The sequence below is a fragment of the Eptatretus burgeri genome, chromosome 2, assembly GCF_056783735.1.
Source record: "Eptatretus burgeri isolate ZD-2024b chromosome 2, Ebu_testis_v1, whole genome shotgun sequence".
NCBI lineage: Eukaryota > Metazoa > Chordata > Myxini > Myxiniformes > Myxinidae > Eptatretus > Eptatretus burgeri.
Genome location: NC_140962.1, coordinates 16,337,794 through 16,358,869, shown reverse-complemented (window position 1 = coordinate 16,358,869; position 21,076 = coordinate 16,337,794). Strand labels below are relative to the sequence as shown.

At 42.1% G+C, this 21,076-nt stretch overlaps 1 protein-coding gene across 5 annotated transcripts in view; it reads left to right on the top strand.

Annotated features, from left to right (window-relative positions):
• Window positions 1-21,076, top strand: part of LOC147031483 (uncharacterized) — a 158,433-nt gene that overhangs the window by 73,734 nt on the left and 63,623 nt on the right. For all 5 annotated transcript variants that reach the window (XM_085863959.1, XM_085863943.1, XM_085863950.1 and 2 more), the window contains exon 3: window positions 9,806-9,918. In XM_085863959.1, coding sequence (XP_085720085.1) covers window positions 9,806-9,918 — 113 coding nt within the window. The remainder of the gene's footprint in view (window positions 1-9,805; window positions 9,919-21,076) is intronic.

Below are 21,076 nucleotides of genomic sequence, written 5' to 3'. Positions count from 1 at the left end.
CGCGAGGCACGCAGGAGAGGACTCGCCTACCACGCTCGGGCACGGAGTCGCGGCCAGGCGGGACCCCGTCGACGGACGTCGGACAGGGACTCGACACGCTCAGGGAAGTCGCGACTTCTATTTCTTTTGGGTTCTGTGTAAACGTGTGTGTGTGGCGCCAGTCTGGTGAAGTAAAATTGTATACGTGTTCTGTGTAGTAAATCATATTCGGTTGTAGCTCTGCATCGTTCCTTGCTTGTGTTTCTTAACGGTGATTGGAAATACGTGTATTGCTTTTATTGTATCCCTGTGACTGTAATATACGTGCCTTCCGTGCTTCCGTATTAAATGTGCTTGTCCGATTGTTCCCCGTTTCGCCGCGTCCTTTCCTTCGTTTGAATCTCCATCTTGCTTCACGTAACGGGTTCGTCGTGGGCTTAATACGCCCGATAATTAATCGGAACCGTCGAGGCCAACGATAACATCGCTCGGTTATCCTGATAGTACGGAACGGACCGCTTAATTGGCCCGTGTCCGGAGTCGACCTGCGTCGAGGTGCGATCGCCCGGTTTACCATCCGCGTGGGTACTTAGGTAGGTCGAGTTTGGCGAACAACCCTATCCCACACGGGTGGCCGATTGGCACGACTGTGGTGAGGCCGAAAGGCCCACCCGTGACTAGCTCCCGGCATTGGTCCGAGAGGGTCATGACAGAATTGTCCGTCCGGCGGGTGACGTGCTGCGATTCGAGTCACGTGGCCGATCGCATGCCGGCGGGTGTGAATTCGCAACTATATATATATATATATATATATATATATATATATATATATATATATATATATATATATATATATATATATATATATATATATCCTCATCTATTGGATGAGGTGCATCCCATGAAAAAATGCAGGTGAGCAACCTGAGGGAATGGGTAACCTTCGTAATTTTGCGTGCCGCCGAACATTGAAGCCGATATACCAGGGAAAATCGCAGAACCATCGGAAAGAATATGTAAATGAAAATATAAATAAGTAGATGGGAAAAACGCAGGTGAGCGGCCTGAGACAATGGGGAAGCATGGTTTGTTATTGCTTACAATGTGTCTGCATACCCAACTATTATATGTGGACACACACACACACACACACACACACACACACACACACACACACACACACACACACACACACACACACACACACACACACACACACACACACACACACACACACACACACACACACACCCCCGCGCGCGCGCGAACTTTTCACAACCTGTATGTTGGATACTTTTTATGGATACTCTTAATTGTGCTGTTTGTGGGTAGTCAGAGTATGTTTTTCATGCTTTCAAAAAAATTATTTCCCATGCTTTTTAGGTCATCTCTTCGAGCATTACCTAATAATATGGGTGTAGATGTCCTTCGATCCGTCCATTGCGAAAATGACGATTTTCAAATTTTATCTCCTCCGCCATTTCTCAAGCGATCTTGAATTTGATTGTGGCATATGAATCTATGGGACAATATCTAAATTTGGTTGGGCCAGATTTTCGAGATTCGCTTTCGTTTTCGTGTCACGTGACTTCAAATTTGGCAAAAAATGCGAAAATGACGATTTTCAAAATCTATCTCCTCCTAGATTTCTCAAGCGATCTTGAATTTGATTGTGGCATATAAATCTATGGGACAATATCTAAATTTTGTCAGGCCGGATTTTCGATATTTGCTTTCGTTTTCGCGTCACGTGACTTCAAAGTTTGCAAAAACTGCCCTACCTTCAGGAGGCTATATATTTTCTCACAGAGATGACCGCCACTCCCGCACGGGGGTAATTTTTATTGCTGTTGCTTTCAGTCATCTAAAACCTTGTGCTAAGGCACTGGCTACATTTTTATCTAGCTCTAAGTTATATTTTGGGATATTCTGTTCAATGTCTTGGTAAATAGTTAGATCTTGTCATTAATCTTCTGTCTGCACTGACCAAATGGTGATTTATAAACATGTTTGAGGAGGCACCTGGGTCAACGCTTACTTATTAACTCTCACAATTATTCCCATCTTCTTGTGGGATCATTTGGAATGTTCTTGGCAAAGCCTTTCATGAACGGGCTCGCCTTCCGTCGAATGTGGCAGGATTTTTTTGTTCAGGATGCCAGAAATCGCTCACCGACACTTTGCGAAAGACTCCATGGGATTTTAACACTCACCAACAACAATTGGTGTTCGAAAGTCATCCTGCTTAATATCTTTACGATGCATGGTGCACCCATTCATGCATTGTCCTGAATGTGAAACACACTGGATCACTGGTAACATTATATAACTGGGTCTAGTTTTTATCACAGGATAGGACAGTTTGAAGACTAGTGCACACACCTCAGCTATCTTGAGGAAGCAGTGGCTTATTATTACATGGTTATTTCATATCGAGAACGCAGAGCCTTTTTATTCACACACTCAGCTTTCACTTCTGCATGCCAATTCTTCTGCTGACTTTGGTTGTTTTATACATGATAGATGCCTGATCTGTGTAGTATTCCCCATAAAGTTTCTGTATCTGTCGTTCACTCTTGATTAATTTATACAATTGTTTTTTTTTTTTTACCTCTTTCCTCAAATCAATGGAAACTGGACATTTTAATACTCAGTTAAAGATAATTATTCACACTGAATTTCATCCTGTTGATTTCACTAATTTCTCCTGAATTGCTTAAATGGTGCTTCGTTGTTTTTCCCTCACAGCCAAGGTTTTTTTTGTTTTTTTTTCCGCACCCCATGTCAACAAAAGGGTTTCTTCTTGTCCTTCTCTGCCTCGTCTTCATCCTTGTCTTTGTACTTATCTTTGTCTGCCTTTTTACTCCTTGATGTTTGTGGTATCAAAAGTGATAATGCTTCTTGTATAATTGCTTTCTCCTTATTTTATAATTTATTCACTCTTTCTTCTTCTGCTTATTCTTCTCCATAGATTATTCTGCTTTTCATCTCCTGTATATTTGCGCATTCTTCATTGTTAAATATGTGAATTTATAATTTGCTGAGACGTTAGCAAAATGTTGATGAGCAAATTTTTGTTTTTTGCCAACATTTGCACTGATTGACTTAAAAAAAAAAATTGTTAAAGGGTAACCAATACTTTTCATTGGCTATTGTTCTTCTTCTTGTTCTTGTTCTTCTTCTTGTTCTTCTTCTTCTTGTTCTTCTTGTTCTTGTTCTTGTTCTTCTTGTTCTTGTTCTTCATGTTCTTGTTCTTCTTCTTCTTCTTCTTGTTCTTCTTGTTGTTCTTGTTCTTTAAAGGGTGCAATACACATCACTCTGTTCCTATTCCTCATCATACACACTATTCTTCAGTACATGCTTAGTAGATTGAAGACAAACAAAGTAGGGTGTATGGCACAATTAGAATATGGCAAAAAATTTAGGATTACACAGGAAATAGGAATGTTTAAATACAGGGTGATCACAAAAAGGGAACTCAAATTTCCTCTAATACCTTCATCAATACTAATGATATCCTCTTACTTTTTGCAGTTGCACAAAGTAGAGTTCGTGTATAGTCATCAGATTGAGATTTAGACAAGATGGTCACATTTTCTCAACATGCCATGGACAAAGAAATAAAAAATAGTTTTCAGTCAAAATCTACCCGAGTACAAAATCCTTCAAGAATAATCAACCCGAGTTCAGGGCAAGATGTTTAAGGACAACGTCTACCGACGAAGACCACAATCCAGAGATAATCTCAAAACTGCAACAACTGACAAAATCCGTTCAATCACTGCAGCCGAAATCACAGCCGAATGCCAAAGTAATAAACAATTTTTCCCGTCGAATTAAAGTGTGCCTGCAGCGTAGAGGCCAGCATCTGGAGCATGTCGTCTAACCTCAATTAAATCAATGACATTAAATATATCAATTTGAAACTTCCCATGGTGATCATGCATCATGTGTACCAAAGAGTGTCATTTTTTTTTTTTAAATGAAGGTTTATTAAATTGTTTGGGTACCATTTTTTTTTTGTGGTCACCCTTATCTAACCTGACTGAAAAACACTTGTGCTCTGTTAAAAACTCGTCTTCACATACAATGGTTTGTTTACTCGGAAATCGAATATCATAAATTGGAAAGTTAATATCGAGATGGACATATCGTTTGACAGACTTTTAGTTAGTCAGCAGCCATGGAAGAGTAATTCCATCTGGAAATATTTGATGGACTTGTGGAGCTCTGCTGCTGCTTCTCATCTTCATATTTTCCTCTGACAAAATGGTAGTTTGCAAATTCATTTACAACACGAATAATTTAACAAGTAAATCCAAAGTATGAAACATTTAATGCTCATTGTATGCTGTAATTAATCATTTATTTGTCTATATTTACTGAGCCAAAATAATTTAGAGTATCTTGGTTGGAATTTATTTTTATTACTCGGTTTTAGCTGATATCAATTCTCCCTGTTTTGTGCTGGAGGACTATGATAAACTGCTTGGAGCTCGAATATGTAGCGGAGATCTAATTGCATTCCAATAGTTTCACCTTTTTTGGAGGGGTTAACTTTTGTTTCTATTCAAAACTCTCGAAAGTACAACATTCTTAAATCATCTATTTTTATCCTGAATACACAGCAGGAAAATTAATTGCTTCTCAACTCGGCAGCCATTTCAGCCTGTCATTGAGTTTGTTCTAAGACCTTTTTTAAAACTTTCAGTGAGTTTTATATTTATCACATTCAAAATGGGGCTAATGAATAAAGCTGTTGTACCACCTTCCTTTTTTAATATACGACGAATCATTTCTAATGTTAAAATAATCCATCTGAATTTGTTCCTAAACCGTCCTATTTTTTAGGCATAATAATCATAAGTAGCATAATTCTTAGGCCTGACATTGTTTTGCTACCACTGCTAAGATGTATCCTCATAATGACTAAATCAATACATGGAATGAAATCTTTTCATATATACCCTTCTTAAATCCCCAGCATGTGACATTCCTTTTCACCAACTTTGTCATCAAACGAATAATGTTCATTATTCAAACGCAGCAAGCAAGATGAAATCATATTCGAGGTTGACCTGATTCTGCCACATAATTCCGGGAATCATGCTGATGCTGGTCTTGCATTGCCTGCCAGGCAATTTGTCTCCGTGCGAAAAGCAAAATGTCCACAGGCAAAATTGTCTCCTTGTGTCAAAAAGTTGTTAATGTTTCATCATGACTCTTTTTTGATGGCTTCTTAATTTATGAGAATTTTTCTTGCTCGGTTAATGCAGATTCTCGAGTCAACATTTGAGACCTTTGCAAACAACAGACATGTCATCGCCATATTGAGTCATCTGGAGTTTCATAAACATATCCCATTCGTAGGGATTCCGCACTTCAAATCCTGAGACACTCCACTTCATTCACATTTGTGTTCTGTTGGTAGTGTCTGCATCCAACTGCTGAAGCATTACCACACACCTACCTTCTCTGACACCTTCTCAATAGTTTCCACTTTCATCACAGACTTCATAACCTCAGTCTTATTTGTTTGAATTTTCATTTCTCTTGTACTACACCATAATGATCCTGAGTGAAAAGCACACAGTAACAATTTTTGTAAAAGCTTGATCACCCACCCCCATGATGTTTTTTTTATAACCTTTTTGGATAAAATATTATATCTAACTTAATAACTCAATGTTCATAACACTTGTGCAAACATTATCAGCAAAAGTACACATTGATAAAAAATATAGCGGGAGAGTTCATAGAATACCATACCACATACAGTGTTTAAGTATACTGTAGAATTCAATTGAAATAATATAATTATTTTAAAGGTCGTCCAACAAAAATTCCAGAAGTTGACTGCCGATGATGCAGTTTCTTATGTGGGTCGCAGTTCATGTGGGTACCTGCACGTTGAAGGGAGGGAGAGCTCCGTGCTGCGGCACCTGCCAATAGTCATGCAGTTCGGCCCACGGTCACACACGTGGGGCTCGTGCCCGTGGAGGAACTCAAGTCGAGTGGTCGGAGTCGCAGGGCGGGAATCGGGGTCACGGTCAAGACCCAGCAAAGCTCCAACGAATGCCCCATGCAGAACTCTCTCGGCAACAACCAACGAACCCCCTTCAGAACTCTCCGCTGCAACAACCAACGAACCCCTTCAGAACTCAGAACTCTCTAAGCACTCAAACCTCCCAGCCAAGGACCAACAAACTTCTTCAGAACCAACGAACTCCCTGCTGAGGATGGCGTCGTAACTTTTATGGACCTCCCCGAACGGGGTGGGGCTCGGTTGAACAGACGTCACTGTCTGCCCTGATTGGAACTGGCTCCCATGGGTCTGCCCTTTCTGGGCGGGGTTTTGGGAGAATCAGCGGAGATTCGTGGCTCGAACTCCGGGTTATTGCTCGACAAACGGAGAGATGGAAGTCGACGACTGTGGAATAGTCAGAGGACCAGCTTGAAACACGGCAGCGACGACCACCAACGACGCACACCAAGAGCAGTGGTGACCCCTTTTTCCTCTCCGACAATTCCAACCCAACTCCAGCGAACACTCAGGGGAGCCCAGCCATTCTTATCCCTCCCCTGGATGGGGTGGGGTGACCGGTCCCCTGAGGTAATCTTTGCCCTGATTGGACAGGGTTTCGTTGGGTGATGTGCTGGCCATCCGTGATTGGACAGGGGGGAACCCCCTCCTTTCCTGGGCAGAGTCGGTGTTCTGAGGTGAGGAAACCTCCGCCCACGTCCGTGGTTGAACGCACATGGGCAATGGCGTTGATGGTGCGAAGAAGTGAAGGATTGATTTGTTGGCGTTGGGTATTGCAAAAATCTAACTAAAAAGAAACTTCGCAGCGCACACATGTAATTCCCTTTAGACATAGGGACGGGACCCTAACTATAAACACATACTTATTGAAATAACTGAACTGCGGGGACTCTGGCTGTTGTGTGCAAATGGCTGCCAGATCCGTAACAATAGTGTTCCACGCTGTTCAGACAGACTGACAGACTGACAGACAGACAGAAGTGAACCCATTGCTTAACCCCACTGTTTGCTTCTCGTGTATGGAGTAATGAATGATGACATGTCTTTTTACCTCTGCCACCAAAGGTGAAGGAGATTATGTTTTCACCCCTTTTCTGTCTGTTTGTTTGTTTGTCTGTTTGTGTATTTGTCTGTTTGTGTGCAGGATATCTCAAAAAGTTGTGGACGGGTCCAGATGAAATTTTGTGGACAGGTTGGGTGTATGACAAGTTCGAACTGATTAGATTTTGGTGAAGATCCGAATCCGGATCCAACTACTCTAATTTTTGAAGTTATTCTTCAACATTGAGAGATAGGGCTAAAAATGATTTAGAGCACGTTATCTCAAAAGGTTGTGGACATATTCGGAAGAAACTTGTTGGACACGTTGGGTGTGTGGCCACGCCAAATTGATTCAATTTTGCTGAAGATCTGAATCTTGGTCTCGATACGAAAATTATTTATTTATTCTTTTAAAGTTATTCTATACCATTGAGAGATGGGGCCAAAAACGATATATAACATAATATTTCAAAAATGTATTTGGCCCAATATGTTTTCATGGAACGGGCATTACGTGGCGAAGGTATGCGCTCTATCGAGTGCCCTTCTAGTTGGTATTGTTTTATTTTCACGAGATTACCATGGCCACTCCTGCCGATTCTTAAGCATCAGTTTAGTGTCCATCATGCATTCCTTTATGGCATTAAGAATCAATCACAATATGTGGACAGTCATCACTTCTATATACCAGAGCAGGTAGATTATTCCCTAAGGTCATTAGTGAGTAAGTTGGGAATTTCATTGAATATCCTCTCGTAGCATAGCAGTTCTCCCAGAACTACCTCTGTTTCCCAAAGTATGTAATCCCAATCCTTTACGCTCACTGCTTTCAGTCAGCGTTGAACCCACAACGTCTGTCTTTCAGTCTATTGTCCTTGCATTAAATCACCATTCTGACAAATGATATTTCCCTATTTTGTAAAGGGGGATGTTTATGAGATTCTTCTTTTTGTAACCTTTGACCATGTGTTGCCATTTTTTGGAAACGCATTTCTCTCACATAGCTTGTACTTCAACCTGTATGTCATAGTCTGCACTGAATTACACATGGTTTCATCCAGCTACACAGCCCCACTTATTAATGGAGCGCCTTGACCTTCCAATAACAATGTGCAGGTGGTTAAGATTTGCACCAAGCCACCCAACATTGTTTTGCTCTGAGCAACAGCTTTTTGCTGGTTTTAACCCCATCCTTGCCATTTCATGTGTTGATCCTTTGTAACCCATTCAAGCACATCTGCAATCTATTTCTGGCATTGTCTTTGAGTGGCTAGGTTGAGGCTTAAAAGGTTTTTCGTGTTTTTTTTTTATCTGAGAATGTAGTATAATATTGGAAAAGGCTTTTGTGTCATGTTCAGGAAAATATCACTTAAAGAGACAACAAAATAATGGTGGGAGAGCTCTGTTGGTCGTGTGTTCACCACGAAGCTCTCTATTCTTGGTTTGATGATCTATGGGTGGTCTACACTCTCGAGTGGACACAAATACAATGCTATTCTGATGGGCATACTGAATTTCAGATGTGAAAGTAGTCAACTGTCCCTTTTCCATTGTACTGTTGTTCTATTGCCTGTTTAGTGTTCGCTGTTTACAAAGCACTATGCAGTAACTGCAAGTTCAGTTCTGGGATGAATATGTTTCACAGCCATGATGGGCTAAAGTCATTTTACCTCTGCTGTCCTTTTTTTTTTTGTAATACCATGACATGCATTTTAACCATATACAAACAACAGTCGTACAGTGTTTTAAGATGAGGAATATTTCCTTTATCGATGAGATGCCGTGGTCAGTGTTTCAAAATGGGCTTTTGTCTTTTTCACTATACAGTATTAGCAACACCTTTGCTTTTAAATTCATTGCTGCCAATTTATAGATTTTATCATTTACAGTTAGTTCTTTCTCCTCTGATTTGTAAAGATTAGATAGTCTCCTTTTATTTGTGTGTTGTGCTTCACCAACAACTACTTGCTTCCAAAGAATATCCAGATCTTCTCAAACAAAAGGCTGCTCTGATTCCATGACAAAGTTCATGCACCATTTCTTATTTTGCCATTTAAACCATTTTCATAAAATATGACAATTATCTTTTCACTGGATTCAGACATTCCTGGTTCTTTGTTACACCTTTCTCTCCAAGACTATTATGCAACATATTAAGTTGTAATTTTTATTTTATTTTTATTTTATTTTTATTTAACGTTGTTTGTGAACTGTAAAACGTAAAATGGCTCAGAGATAACTACTGACCTTTGAATTGTCTAGTCTGGTTGCTGTTAATTGATTCGGACTACAAACTATCTCCATGATGTTTCACAAACAGGACGTTGCATCGTCAACACTGGCTGTCAGAGGTGATGTTAAATGTGTTGTCCTGCCTGCGAGCACTCACTTGTAGATGCTCAAGATGCCAAACATAAATATTGAAACGTGCAGGCCGATGTATGTCAGTGCCTTGTCTAAATTTCAAATTCCTTGTCTGACTTCCATTGAGAAGGAAACAACAAACAAAATCTATTCCTTACCCAATAAAGCGCTTGGCAGCTCCTAATCTCCTGTAATGACAAGTGTACATCAAATTGTATGTAAACTACAGAAGATTGAAAGTAAATACATCACAGTGAAACAGCTGATGATTCCACAGCAATGGTGGACTTATGATAAGCCTTGCTTGTGAGTATTTTGAGGAAGGAATTTCATGAACAGCAGATCATCAAATTTCCAACACAACTGGATGATGTGCAGGTGTGCTGAGTGGAAGGTTATGGCCTGGCCGTGGTGGAGAGCAGTTCTGGTTGAGTCACAACACCTATCGACCACAACCATTCCTGCCACTGCGAAGGGCTGCTATCTTTCAGGTAAGGCTCATTGATATCTTGTGAAAAAAGAAAATCTACTCACAAGGTCACAATCAATGGAAAAAATATGGATTTGGAATTAGTCTTCCGTTTTCAATGCATTGCTTTCCAATGAGGTTGAGGAATGATTTAGTCATTATAATGGTCCCCATGGAAAAGCTGTTTTACTTCTCTTGGGGGGGCTTTATCTCCCACCAGGTGATTACCATCTTTTTGGCAAAATTAATAAACATCATGTTGGGCAGAAGTCATCGGTGAAGAAATATCACTTGAATAAACTGCTCAACAGTTAGTATAGTAGGGCACGGGTGGTGGAGTTGCCTGAATAGTACTGGCAATTGCGTTATGTAACAGCATCCACAGTTCAAAGGACAGGATACAACAGTTTAAGATAACACATTGTGAACGAGGTCATCATTTTCTCAGTTAAAAATGCCACAACACAATGACAAGTTATTGTACTAGTTACCTCTGCCACCATAGGTGGACGGAGCTTATTATGTTTTCACCCCTGTCTGTCTGTTTGTCTGTGAGCAGGATATCTCAAAAAGTTATGGACGGATTTGGACGACATTTGGTGGACAGGTTGGGTGTGTGCCAAGGATGAAATGATGAGGTTTTGTGAAGATCCGGATCCGAGTAATATATTTTTAAAAGTGATTCTTCACCATTGAGAGACAGGGCGGCCGAAAATGGCAGGTTGCACTATATCTCAAAAACGTTATGGATGGATGTTGACGAAACTTGGTGGACAGGCTGTGTGTGTGACAAGGAAGAATTGATTCTATTTTGGTTTCGGTCCAAATCCCGATCCGGATGCAAGAATCTTTTAATTTTCAAAGTAATTCTTCACCTTTGAGAGATGAGGCCAAAAACGATATGTAGCATGATATTTCAAAAAGTTGTTAATGGCTTATGGCAAAACTTGGTGAATGATTTGGGTTGGTGACAACAACAAGCCGATCAATTTTGGTTCAGGGATGGATTCAAGTCTGACCTATCGGTGGGACACAACGTGTAAACTGTTCAGCCTAGAGTAGGTATGTGCTCTACCGAGTGTCGTTTTAGTTGTACATGTATTGTTATCAGAGAAGGAGATTTTATTTTTTTTAATCAATTCATGGATTTCTGCAGTTTTTGGTCTGAAATTTGTGGATGTTGACATGAATTCAAATCTTTTTTTTTTAATTAAATTTAATTTTTTTAAAGGTTGTGCATTACACATACTTGGTCTTGATTGCCATTACATGAGTTCTGCTTTCCTTGACCCGAATGGTGAAGATACAGCATCAGTTTTACCAACTATCTGCTAATATTTAAACAGAAGTTCAGACCAATTATATATTTATAAAGGAGTAATAATTGTATATACGCCTGGTGTTGGCTTAATGGTTATGGTGGTCTGTTTGGGATCCCTGGATCCAGAGTTCAAATCCTGCTGGACTGTTGAATTAATACCAGGTGGGGTTGACTCTGTCTGTCATCCTTCTGAGGTTGTGGCAGAATCAGTGCCTGCTTCCTGGTATCCTGTGTTGGAGTGGTGACTTGTCCAGGATTATGCCCAATAGCCTAGGAGACTGCTTTGGCAGCACCAATACTCTGCACAGAATTTCGTCCCAATGGATGGATGGAATTGTGATATTCTGTTGTAAAAGCATGTATGAGATTCATTGGTTGCACAGAACAGTGCAATTGGTGTTTTTTTTGTTGGAAGTAAAATAAACCTTTGTTCATGGAATGTTCCATTAGGCTGTTCCGCATTTCAAGTTGTACAAAGTAAGCCTTGTATTTTTTTTTTGTCGATGCTGATCATAAACACAATACTTTGGAAGAATACATGTAGAAAGTGTATCTCTGAAAAGGTAACGGTCATTGTGGAAGTTTTTGAACTTGAAATCTGAGCAATTGTGACAAGAGGTTGTTATTTCTTACAGTTTGATTACTTCTTTATTGATCTCACTGCATACTTGACTGAATCGATGATTTCCTCAAAATCTTTTAATCATATTTATATTGCAGGAATTTTTTTTCATGTTCATTAAGGTATTGTTTAGCACGATGACAATTACCTGATCTAAAACTATCGTATGTGTGTACCATAAAGGTGCACAAAATATTTTGTTGCCTCTTTCCTTAAATAACCACTGGTAAGTTTGTATTATTATTATTATTATTATTTTTATGACTTGAAGTACCTGGCATTGCCTGGGGAAATTCAATGACATACTCTGACCCAGGCAGTGTGTAAGCAACATACTCACTCGAGGGCTGAACACAGAGGTGTTATAATAAACCTGTGCAAAGCAATCTTTTTAATACCAGGCACACGTGTAAACACTATAATAATTAAAATTGTGTTGTTGACAGCAAATCACTTCAACCTCAACATACGATCTTTACAATGCATATTACTCGATCGCTCCCAGGGAAAAAAATGCAGGCAGTATATGAGCACAAGACTTGATCGAGGCCTGAAGGCCAATTATCTGGTTTTATCTGTGGTCAATTTCTTTTGATCCAAACATAGCCCTCGACCTTCCTCTGGATGAAAGAGGAGGCCATGAAAAGTTTGGGCACACTGGTGCCTGCAGGGTACGAATGCATAAACGAACAAACAAGCAGTCATAGACTGGTACTTACGAAATCGTCAACTTGACATCTGACCTTGTCGAATAAAAGCTGTCTCTTGAGAAGGTAGCAACACAAACCAGAAGTTTCTACGATGATTCTGTACCAAACCATCAAAAATCGAATGTTTTGGATGTTTGACCTCACTGTGACCTTGACCTGTGACCGATTTTGACCAAAATCTAATGAGCGCTAGCCACCACCCTCCTGAATCACGTGGTGTAATTTGACATTGGAAGCTTCTTCCATTCTCGAGTTATCGTGCCTACAAACAAACAAACAAACAAACCACCCGTATCTTACCAAAAGGTGACCACGTGTGACTTCTTTAAGGTCACACTGAGGTGAACAGAGCTGCTATCCACCAGGAGCGACTCCTTGAGGAATATCTGCCTACGAGAGATTCCGATGAGAATCGTTCTACAGAGTAACCATGAAAAATATGCTTTTGCCTCATAACGTCACCAAATGACGTCATAATGTCTCAAGCTTGACATATCTAGAAAGCACTCATCGAGGTGTTCAATTTGAGGTACTACACTATATGGTTCCTAAAACTTGAAAATTTGACCTTGGGGTCAAATATGTTTGACCTGAGGCGCTAACCATGAAGGTCAAGGCCAATCGCCACCAAAAATTAATCAGCTGAGCGCCAGACCATGAACTATATTCCCATGAAGTTTGAAGACTATCCGATCAAAATTACTCAAAAAATAAGGGTTTCGTCGACTCCCCTGATTTGCGCCAAAGTGACCTTGACCTTTGACCTTGACCTTCAAAATTTTATGCGCTGAAAGGGACCTCTATAGGCCTCTGATATGCGAAGTTACAAAAATTTCCAATGATAACTGTGCTCTGCAGAATTTTTTATACGTGATTACAGACAAACAAACAAAAAAAACATACAAGCTGACTCACATATCTTGCAAAAACTTCGTTTTGGCAAGATAACAAACAGAAACGGAAGGCTTCAATATACTGACGAAATCTTTAGATTTCATAAGTAACAAACTTTATTCTTTACATATTAGATAGCAGAGTACCCACCCTCGAGGTTGGTCAAGTTTGCCCATTACTTGCTGAAAAAATATCGTCTGTTTTGCAAGAAGATGATAAATGTTTGTGTGGTGTGCACTTAAAAGGTGCTAGATGGTCTGAAGCAGGGGTTCCCAACCTTTTTTTTACTGGGGTACCATTTCACATGTTCGTGGTCCCACCGAGTACCGCTGCACCAAAATTCACCGAAAATAGTGTTGATGTGCGATACAGATACAACAATGGGGAGTTAAACAATACTATGACAACTATGACAAATCTATGACATTGAGCAATCTGATCTGAACAAAAGAATGAGACAGTAAGTACCTATTTGATTGTGTAAAATGTCCAGTCAATTGGATAGTTGAGCCTGCTTCTTGCTCACAAGCAGGTCGATGTCAGGCTTTGTTTTGGATAAAGCGCACCCAACATTATGTTCAACATCCAGTAGGGATCTTTGTTTTGTTTTTAGAATAACGACTGACGAGAACCCAGCTTGGGAATACATGAGTAGATAAAACAGCCATGTAGATGGGAATACTATGAGCGAATGAACAGCCAGGGCAGCTAGCTTAGGGTAAGACCCCAACATTCCACACCAGAAGTCCGCAAGATTCATCTCGTCAAACTGATCTCGGGCTGTGGAGTCGTTCTGTAGATCAATCAAGCTTTCCTGCAGTCCTGTTCCAGGTGGCAAATCCAATGCATTCATGCGAAATGGGTTGCGAATCATTTTCAGATCCAGTTCCTTGAGATCCGGAAAATAGGAATTCAATTCCTCATCCAAATAAGCGAGGTGATCTTTTACCAGTTGTATGAACTCCCTTCGGGGATTCTTTTCACGCTTCTGAAGAATATCGGCCGTGTAAGAAAACATGACCACCACTCCCGATTCGACATTCGTCTTCCACAGACGGAGTTTTTCCTGAAATCCCTTGACCTTGTCTATGAAGTCGATGATAGTCGCGCCAGTCCCCTGAAGAGACTTGTTCAGGGCGTTTAACTGAGAGAAAATGTCGACCAAATAAGCCAGGTGCACTGCCCAGTCGGGGTCGTTCAAAGCAGCGATGAAATCGACAGTCTTTGGTTTTCCATCGTTTTCGAAGAATTCACGAAGCTCAGCTCTCAGTTCGAACACGCGCTCCGCCATATTTCCTCGGGATAACCATCTCACCTCAGTGTGGAATAAGAGAACTTTATGGTCGGAGTCGAAATCCTCGCAAAGTTTCTCAAAAAGTCGCGAATTGAGAGCCTGGGAATTCACATGGTTCACAATTTTGATCATGGTTGAGAGAACGTCAGTCAATGGCTTGGGGAGCCCCTTGGCTGCGAGTGCGTGGCGGTGGATCATACAGTGGAGACCGCGCACTTCAGGAGCAACTGCCTTCATGAGCGTTTGGAAACCTGATCTGCACCCCAACATAGCTGGAACACCATCTGTAGTACAGCCTTTCAGGTCAACCCATGACAGCCCAACTTGATCAAAGACGGAAGTCACCTCTTCAAAAATGTCCTTTGCTTTCGTTGTGGTTTCAAGCGGGCGGAAAAATAGTATTTAATCCTTGAACTAAACTTGGCTTTATGCGCGTACCGAACGGACGCTAACAGTTGGGCACAATTTGTCACGTCAGTTGACTCATCCAATTGCATAGAAAATCCGCATGGAGATGCCTTGATTTCTGCCACCACCTGGTCACGAATATTGGTTGACATTTCTTCAATGCGCCTCTGAACTGTGTTGTTTGACAACAAAAGAGAATTGAGTTTCTTGGCACTTTGTTCCCCCAGCACGAGACGTACGATATCCTTTGTGGCGGGAAGGATGAGGCTTTCACCGACGGTGTGAGGTTTTTTCTGTTCTGCAATTCGCAATGTAACTAAGTAGGAGGATGCCTTTACGGCTGCCGTGGACTGCTGTTGGAAACTGCCGCTGCCGTCGTAGCGTGCTCTTTTCATGGCATTTTCCTTCCGACGAAAAAAATCATGGTCCTTGTCGCTGTGTTCAGGATGAACAGAATCAAAATGGCGCTTCAATAGACTTGGCTTCATAGATTGATTGCCGAGAACTTTTCCACAAATCACACACCGTGGACCTTCTCATTCACCTTTTTGGATGGAGGTGAAGCCTAACTTGAGATAACTCTCCGAATATTTTCGCATTGACATGATGCTTGTGAACGATAACGGTAACAATAAGCCGGGCAATAAGCAATGATGACAGTGTGGCGTGGAGAGACAAAACGAATAATAAGACTTGTGCACAATGGCCGATAACAAACAGCTGTCGGTGTACAACCGCTTTCGATATAAATTTAATTATTGTGTGCAAGCTGCATGAGAGAGAGAAGGAAAATAAAAAATGCGTTTAAAAAATAAAATAAAAAACCACACTACCACATACCACGCCGCATACCACCGAGAAAGTCCAAATGTACCACCTGTGGTACGCGTACCACAGGTTGAGAGCCCCTGGTCTAAAGGGTACGTTCCACTAATAGTGCCGAAAGGGTCAAAAGGGTGTAATCTCTCAAGCATGTAAAAAGGGTCTAAAAAGATCCAAGTGGTCGAAAGGTCTAAATGGTCAAGGGTTCAAGTTGTCTAATCTGTCTGAAGGGTGTAAGGGGTCTCAATGGTGTTAATCTGTCAAGGTTCTAGAGGTATAAAAGGTCAAAAGAGTGAAGGGATCTAAATGTGTCAATGTGTCAAAAGAGTCTTAAAGGTAAAAGCGGTCTTAAGGGTATGTGAGGTCTTCAAGGGTCTTAGGATTCTTTGAGTTCTTAAGTGTCTTCAGGGTCATTGAGATGTTACATCTTAGGGGTCTTAAAGGGTCTTTAAAAAATACTTTGTCAAGGCTCGAATGAGAGCGAATCCACAATGCACAGCAAGGAGGACATAAGACAAGAGGGGTGGGAGTGAGAAGAACAAAACGGTGGGGAACAGAGACATTAGGAGATCTGTGGAAGGGAGAGGGATGGGGTGGGGAACACAGAGTATACAAGATGGACATTACAGGGACTTTCAGGAAGGAAAGGGAATTTGAAGGAGGTGGGTTTGGGGTGGATTAACGGGGGAAGAAAAGATCGACATTTTGGATGGGGGAGGATAAGAGGTGGTGGTGAACAGCTGTTTTGAAGGCCTGGAGGGGAAAATAGGAGTAAATAGAGTGTGGGAGTTTATTCCAAAGGTGGGGAAAAAGAGGAATGAAAGCGTGAAGGTGAGCAGTGATTCGTGATTTTGGTAGTTTTACCAGAAGGGGTTTGTTGGTGGACCTTGAACGCCTAGCGGAAATATGGTGGGGGCATATCGCAGACAGAGCGGGGGAGGGCGAGACCAGAAAGGAGACGGTAGAAGACAGAAAGACCACCGACCTGCCTGCGGTGAGAGAGTGAGAGGCCCAAAGACTCAGCCTCGTGGGAGATACCAATGATCCGAAATGCCTTGGTTTCCACAGCGTGAAGCCAAGAAAGGCAAGAGGCAGGAGTACAAGCCCAGAGGGGAGAGCAGTATTCCATCAGACTGTGGACGATAACTTTGTATGTGGTCAGTAGCTCAGGTGGGCTGAGGAAGGACTTTGCACGATGGAGGATTCCCAGTCGGCGACTGGCTTTGGAGACCAGGTTGGAAATGTGGCTTTCCCAGGAAAGATCAAGGCAGATAGTGAGACCCAGAAGTTTGAAAGAAAGGACTTCTTCCAGAGGATTGCTGAGAATGTAGATGGGGGTGGGGGGGGGTGTTTCGAAACGGTCCTTTTGGAGAGACATAGTGAGAGTGTGAGATTTATCAGGATTGAACGACATGTTCCATGTATTGGACCAGTTTGGGATTTTATCCAGATCTGCAGAGAGCGAAGAAGCTGCTGCTTGCCGGTCTGAGGGATGACATATGGTACGGCAGAGGGTGGAGTCATCAGCAAAGAGATGAGGAGGATTTTCCAGAGAGTCGGAGAGATCATTGATAAAGAACAGGGCCCAGAACACTGACGTGAGGAACTCCGGCCTGGACAGGAAGAGGGGATGAGATAACTCATTTAAGGCCACACGTTGGCTGTGACAGGAGAGGAAGTCTGCTAGCCATGAATGGAGATGGCCTTGGATAACATAGGAAGAGAATTTGGTGAGCAGGGCAGGGTGCCAGGCCATGTCAAAAGCACACGATATCTCGAGCGATATGGCTCTGATTTCATGTCTGACATTGAGTACCTCCATCCATTGTTGGGAGAGCAGAAGCAGCATATCCAGGGTAGAGTGACCTGGTCAGAAACCAAGTTGATGATTGGAAATGAAGCCATTGGAGAAAAGGAAGGATTTAATGTCTGAAGCGATGATGGATTCCATAACCTTGCTGGTGATTGGGAGAAGGCTGATAGGTCTGTAGTTGCAGGGATCTGTTTTTGTACCTTTTTTATCTCGTGGGTAATGTTTCTGATTTCCAAGCAGGTGGCAGATGAACTTGAGCCAATGAGAGGGTGAATGGAACAGAGAGAGGGTGAGCAAGAGCAGAGGAGCAGGTTTTTTGGAAACGTGTGCTGATGCCGTCTGGACCGGTTGCAGAATCTGAGTTGAGGTTTGACAGCAAGCTCTCCACCTTGTCAGGAGAAAAGGATACAGAGTCCAGGGACAGTTGGGTGCGACTGGGTAAGGTGGGTACAGAAAGCGATGGGTTTCGGACACAAGTTTTAGATGCAAACACCGAGTTTAGGCATTCAGCCTTTTCACGTGCAGTGTCAGCAGTGCGGCCATTTGAGGCAAGGGAGGGGATGGAGGGCGAACATACACCAGAAACAGATTTGATTAGATGTCACCAGGATTTGGGGAAGGGAGAGAGATTTGAGAGTTCTGACTTGAGATTACAAAGATATTGTTTTCTGGCTCTCCTGAGGGTAGATACACACTTGTTCCGAGCTTTATGGAAGGAACTGAGATTACCCTCAGTTGGGTTTGCTTTCCATGAGGCAAAGGCAAGTTGTTTCAGGACAACTGCCTCGCCACAAGCTTCAGTAAACCAAGGGCGGGAGGAAGGGTAGGACAACTGAACACGAGAGGGGATAAATCTGTGCATGAGGGAGAGAGCATGTTTCTTTGACAGAATTCCCAGGATGAGTTGATGTTGAAGAAAGTAGCGATGGGAGACCGGTCTTGAAGTTTGATGGCTGCTTGAAGACCCTGCCAGTCAGCCTGAGTAAAATGCCAGACTCGACGGTGCTGAGGTGGTTCTCTAATAACAGCCAGAGAGATGTCTACTTTGACAAGCACGTGGTCAGAAGAACTGATTGGAGCAGAGGAGAAACAAATATTGTCAGGGAAATTTGTCAAAATCAGATCTAGGAGAGATGGAATACCATTGGTTGAGATCCGGGTCGGGAAGTTGACCGATTGAGTCAGTCCCAATGAGTTGCAGAAGTCTTTTGCTGAAGTGCCGTGGCAGGTGAGAGAGGTACCCACACCTAGCCAACTGGCATGACAATTGAATTCACCCCATATGAGGAAGAGAGAGAGCTGGGATGAAAGGATAGAAGATGGTCCATATTTTCGGATAGTGAGGTGTAGATGGAGTTATCACTGTTTGGTGGACGGTACAGTACACATATAAACATGAGGTGGGAGGGGAGGGGAAGCCGTAGCCAGAGGTATTCCTGGGGGTGTGGGGGAGTGAGAGCAGTGCATGGAGAGTGAGGAATAGTCTTTGATGAAGAGAGCAACTCCTCCACCAGGACGAGGCTCAGATCTGTCATACCAGAGGAGGGAGTAACCAGGGAGAGATACTCGGGAGTCAGAGACGTCTTGAGGGAGGAAAGTTTCTGTTCGGCAGATTATATTTGGTTTGTCAGTTGCAACCTGTATGGAAAGATCTGTCAAGTTTGTGCGAAGGCCCCGGATATTTGAGGTCCACACTTTTAATGAAGATGGAGGGAGGAGGCTTTGAGTGCAGGGAGAAGGGGAGGGTAGGACAAGTGAGGAGGGGAGGTAAGGAGAGTTGTTGAAAGAGTGTGGGGGATTGCAGAATAGCTGGGAGAGGGGGCTGGATGAGGAGGAGAAAAGGCTCTGTGGTGCTGGGTTGAGGTACAGTGGGGAGTAATAAGAGAGGGGGCAGAAGGCAGTTGAAGATTTGAGGGTGATGAGATGGAGGAGAGGGGGCAGGGGAAGGAGGCAGCTTTGTGGATGAGGGGGCGTGGGGGTGGCGTGGAACTTTGAGAAGGGTGAGTTGGGAGAGGCTGAGGGAGAAAGGTGAGGGAGACATTTTTGAGAAAGGTGGGAGGGAAACTTGGAGGAGGAAGAGTGTGATGGTTGCTTTGAGAGGGAGGGGTGAGAGTGGTGAATTGGCATTGAAGTTGGAAAAAAAAAAAGACAATTGAAGGAAAGCGACCATGCAAAGCAAACTGGGGTTTTTTTTTTTTTTAGTTCAGAAATGTGACTCAAGACATTTCTTGAGGGATGCAATAAAGGCGAATTAAGAGAATGGAGAGAAGAAACGTTGTAACGGTTGGATTTTTTTCGACAAGGTATGAAGGAAAGGTCGAATTGACAGCAGTCTTTTGAAGAGGAGTAGTAAATTATGATTCAGTAATGAGAACCAGAGGTGTGAAAGAGGAAGATGAAGCTTTATAAGAGATCTTTTTTGATTGCTATTATTTTTGATAGAGATTGCATAAGAATAGGTAAAGTAAAGGTTGAAGAAAAGATCGTGAGGTGAATGGTGAATTTGGATCAGTAAACGCAGAGGGTGGAAATGGATCACGTGGTTGCGGGAGGCGTATCGGTGAAAGTAAATGTATTTATTTTATTTTATTTTATTTTTTTTCTAAATAAGGATTGCGTAAGATTCAGAAAAGGAAAGGTTGAAGTGAAATCGTGGAGGTGTATGGTGAATTTGGAATGGTAAACGCAGAGTGAAGCTGATGGATCGATGAAAGGTAACAGGACGAGCGTAGAGACGCACGTCGTTTCAGGAGGTGTGTAGTTCGGAAGGAGACGAGGGAAATTAGTTTTGTTTTTTTTTTATGGATTTTTGAAGAATTAAATACGATTGGAGAATGGAAGGTTATCAGAAGAAATGGTGAAGGTAACATGGTGAGAGTGGGTCAGCTGAAAGATAATAAAGATGGTGTGCTGGCAGAAGGAGGAGGAAGAAGAAGAATCAGAATCGGTACTCGTGGGTATGCAGGGAGAAAAGGGTTTTTTTGTTGTTATTTAAAAGAAAAATTTAACACAAGAAACAAGAGTGTGTACTTGGGGGGGATAGATGGGGGGTGTTGGGAAAAGTGGGGAAAATAGGAATTGATGGTAGTAGAGAGAGAATACAAACTAGAGGGGAAGCACTCGGGAGAGTGCAAAACCTCCGCCACCAATACTGCTGGGTCACTCAAGTGAACCTTATATCTTATTCATTAAATATGATGTCAACAGTGCTGAGAGTTATAGTTCTTTTCTCCAACATTTTTTTTTGGGAGGGGGGGGGTTGGAAATCACTTAAAACGTGTAAAAATGCAAAAAAA